The sequence below is a fragment of the Acanthisitta chloris genome, unplaced genomic scaffold (assembly GCF_000695815.1).
Source record: "Acanthisitta chloris isolate BGI_N310 unplaced genomic scaffold, ASM69581v1 scaffold18095, whole genome shotgun sequence".
Classification (NCBI taxonomy): Eukaryota; Metazoa; Chordata; class Aves; order Passeriformes; family Acanthisittidae; genus Acanthisitta; species Acanthisitta chloris.
This window is the reverse complement of record NW_008675548.1, coordinates 54,692-58,525: the sequence shown is the minus strand read 5'-3', so window position 1 is coordinate 58,525 and position 3,834 is coordinate 54,692. Positions and strand designations below refer to the sequence as shown.

The following is a 3,834-nucleotide window of genomic DNA, read 5'->3' as shown; positions in this document are numbered from 1 at the left end:
GACGGCTCCCCAGTCTCCCATCCCTGCTACTGCTCAACCCTGAGGCTGTCCATGCTGCCTGGTGAGGACATATGCAACATGGAATTGCTCCTCACCTTCTGCAGAATTAGGAGAAATACTTCCCACCCTGGAGCATCACACATCCAGAGGGCTGGGTGACACCCTCCTGGGGACTCTCTGGAGCAGAAGGGATCCACTCTGCTTGGCTCTGACAGTTACATGTGCTGGGCCTCAGTGCTGCTCAGCAGAGGGAAAAACCAGCCTCTGGCTCCATCCCTCACTGTGCTCATGGTGAAATAGTTTTCTGGAGCCCTACAGACAACTGAAGTCCCACCTGGGGCAGCCCAGGGGATAGGGCAAATTCTATGTCCTGTCATCTCACCTCCTGGGTGTCACTCGCACCTCTGGTGTCTCCCAGCGAAGGGAGCCATCCCAGGGATGTTGCTTAATGGAGGACATGTCTGTCACCTACTCCAAGATGTGGAGACTAAGGTGAGGAGGGTGGAGAACGCTCAATGAATAATTTTTGGGCCATGGAAAACCACCACAGACAGCTGGATGCCTCACACAGTGGGACTGTCATCCTTGGGATGTGTACTATAGGAGGGAGCATGACTGAGAGTGTCTACTGCCCAGCTGCAATAAGCCTCTTCCCCCCAAAACACTCCCCAACCCTGGACCTACATAGGTGCACCAAAATGTTCTTTCCAGGACATTTCCCCAAAACCTCAATGCTCTCCTGCACTTCTAAGGAGAAGGCCAGGGGCAGCCAACTGCCATCACAAGAAATCCCTCGGCAGCTACATGTCACCCTGCCACATGCCCCACTGCCATCCCAGCTCCCAGTGTCACATCCCTGAACCCCTGGTCAAGCATTGCTGCATTACCCAATGGGGAACCCCCACTGCTGGATAAAATAGCAGGGGTTTTTTTAGGGCTTAATTCTCCATTTCCTGAAAAAACCCAACTTGTTTCTTGCTAAGGACCCCAGCAACACCCATGATGCCACCCTGTACATCTGAGGGTGGCACACAGGGCTCTCCTCACTTACACCCTACCCGTGCCCCTCTGGAGATGCTCAGTGTGATCCAGGCCTCTCCGTCCTTCCCCCATCCTTTTGTTCAATGCCAGCGCCATTCGCTCCCTTAACCTATATCTGGGGGGCACACTGCCCCCCCGTGCTGCCAGCGTGCCCTTTTCCCATGGGCAGCTCTAGTGCTGGGCAAACCTCCCGGCAAGAAGTCTCATAACTTCTGCTCTATTTATTCATGCGGCGGCTGCCGCTTGCGTTAGAGGAGTGGGGAGGGGGAGCACCGCCCCTTCCCCACCCGGGGTTTCCTCCTTACATGTGAATATGGGGCACTCAATGAGCTGCACCAGCTTGTCCACCTCGGTGAGGAAATCCACAGTGACCTCCAGATCCCCACTGGATGCGGCCGTTAAGGATGTTACCTTGGAAAAGAGTGGCCTGGCCGCAGCAGATGGCTTGTGCGGGTGATGTCCGGTGTGGACTGCGGCTTTGCCAAACCCTCCCTGCATCCACAGCTCCTGTGGGAAGTGAGCAGGCAGGGAACAGGCAGGGCTTGTACGCAGGCAGGACTGAAAGGTCTGCATGGTGGCCAAGGGATGATGGAGGGACACAGGATGAGCAGGCAGGGATGGGGGAAGAGGCAGGCTGCCCAAAAAGCCAAGATCAGGCAGGATGATGGTGCAACCTTCCTGGCTCATGGGGACGGCACATCTCCCAGAAAGAATGCCAGTGTGCACCAGGAAGGGAAGCTGAGCGTGTTATTGAGCTTCTTCGTATGGAAAACTGCTCAGGGAGGCTTGGGGTTTGCTGGCACATGAGAGTAATCATTCTGCTGCAGGCAGATGGTGAGCTCACTGGGAATTGTGCCGTGCTGGGCACTGCCTGCTCCTCATCAGGCCAGGAGGCCAAAGCCTTCATCTTCCTGGGAGGAAGAGAATGATGAGGAGCCTCCCCTCCTGGGCAGGGGAAGGTCAAGGCTCAGTCAGCACACACTTTCCTCTTTTTACACCACAAAAAAAAGGATGACACACGGGGAAGGGAGCTGGCACACGCCCAGCACGGGCTGCCCTGCCCCGGTAATGATGGGCTGCAGGCAGGAGGCTGGGCTGGCCTGCAGGGTGACCTTTGTGGCCACAGAGGGACCAAGGGCCAGATTGGCTACCGGCCTGGCAGAAAATCCCCAAAGGATACAATTTCTGGATGAGGTCGTAGGCATGCTTGTAGTTCTGGGTAAGGAAGCAGAGGGACACGGTTGTCACGGGGTTGTGACACCAGGACCGGTACAGGCAGCAGAAGAGGTTACGGCTTTCCTGGGGAAAGAGGGAACAATTGGGGTTGGGTCACCACTGAGAGCAAGGACATGGCATGGAGAGCCCTAGGTCCCCACCACCAATCCACTGGGCTGGCGTCACCGAGACACGAAGGGATGTTTCTGGACCCACCAAGTCCACCTGGCACTGGCATGAGCCCACCAGCCTCAGAAGATGGAGACCAGGCAGGTTTTGGGGCGACAGCATGACAAGGTGCATTGCTGGCCTCCAGCAGGAGGAAGAGGAGGAGTAGAAGCCTTCCTCCTTCTCCACCCCTTTTTTGGATGTCACTGGTGCTGGTGGCAGCTGCTCAGCAAATACTGGGGGCACGTTCCTGGTAGGGACAGCTGAGGGGCTGGGGGGTTTACTCCCACTGTCACCTGTCCCCTGGCCTGTGCTGGGGTGGAGGGAGAGAGGCAGCAGCTGCTTGAGGGCTCAGGAAGCCCTTTCCCATCCCAGGGAGCAAAGCAAGAGTTGAGTACGTACTCCAAGCTCCCCTCAACTTCTGAAGAGTGGAGGAACAAAGGGGCCACTCAAGCTCCAACCCTGGGACCTGCCAGGAGGGGACAGAGCAGCAAGATACATCCCCAGATGGCTGCCAGGACCCCACCACCCCCATTAAGTCCCCCCCAGCCAGTGAGCCAGCTCCTGCTGAGCATACCGGAGTCTTCAGGTCCTTCAGTTGGTTTCTCAGCTGAAAGAGCTCGGAGGATGTAAGCAGGATGGTGTTGAGGGTGTGGACCATGGTAGAGGCGAACTTGAGGTCCTCCTCCCGAAGCAGTATGTCTGCCATGGAGTGGAATATGTTTTCTGCATTCAGAAGTAGACAAAGCTGCCTATGTATCACAGAGGAGAGAAACCAAGAGGGAAGAATGGTTAAGGAGCACAACCAAGACTCTGACATGAGCCCACTCCTCCAGAGAGGACCAGGGAGGAGATATGGGTTCACTAGAGGTTGGGTGAGTGTGATGGAACCAGAAGGGAGATGCTGTGGGGCAAGACTGGGTTCTACATTTGGAGGATGCAGCTATTCACACCAGGGCAAGGTAAAAAAAAATAGCTGGGCTAAGACACATCCCTGGATGTGCTGCTCTGGGACCTCACCAGCACCCACCACCATGGCCTGGTGCCACCTCAAGCTTCCCTGTGACCTTCGTCAGGAGGTTTCAGTGTCACTCTCCACCCTGACCAGTGCAGGGAGTGTGCAACAGTACCATTATAGATGACATGTGATGGTCTAGACCAGTATCCCACTGACGCAAGGGAACATCCCAGTGAGCGTGGCCAGTGGGACAGAGCAATCCCTCCCAGCATTGTGCAACCCAGCAGCCCTGGAGCCAGAGGCTGCACTTTGAACTCCTCCACGCTCTGGCTGCCATAAGATCCGGTGCTGAGTGGCTCCAGAACTCCAGCTGGTGATGCTGGAAGATGCCTCTGCTCCACTGAACATCCTGCCAGCAGCCCTCTCCCCAAAACACAGCGTAACTGGCACTG

General features: G+C 56.3%; 1 protein-coding gene across 1 annotated transcript in view; it reads right to left on the bottom strand.

Annotated features, from left to right (window-relative positions):
- VAC14 (Vac14 homolog (S. cerevisiae)) overlaps positions 1-3,834 on the bottom strand; it is a gene marked incomplete at its 5' end in the record, with an annotated part of 57,311 nt that overhangs the window by 2,028 nt on the left and 51,449 nt on the right. The window contains 3 exons of the mRNA XM_009075805.1: positions 1,347-1,426; positions 2,222-2,340; positions 3,002-3,176. Of these exons, the coding sequence (XP_009074053.1) occupies positions 1,347-1,426; positions 2,222-2,340; positions 3,002-3,176 (374 nt within the window). The remainder of the gene's footprint in view (positions 1-1,346; positions 1,427-2,221; positions 2,341-3,001; positions 3,177-3,834) is intronic.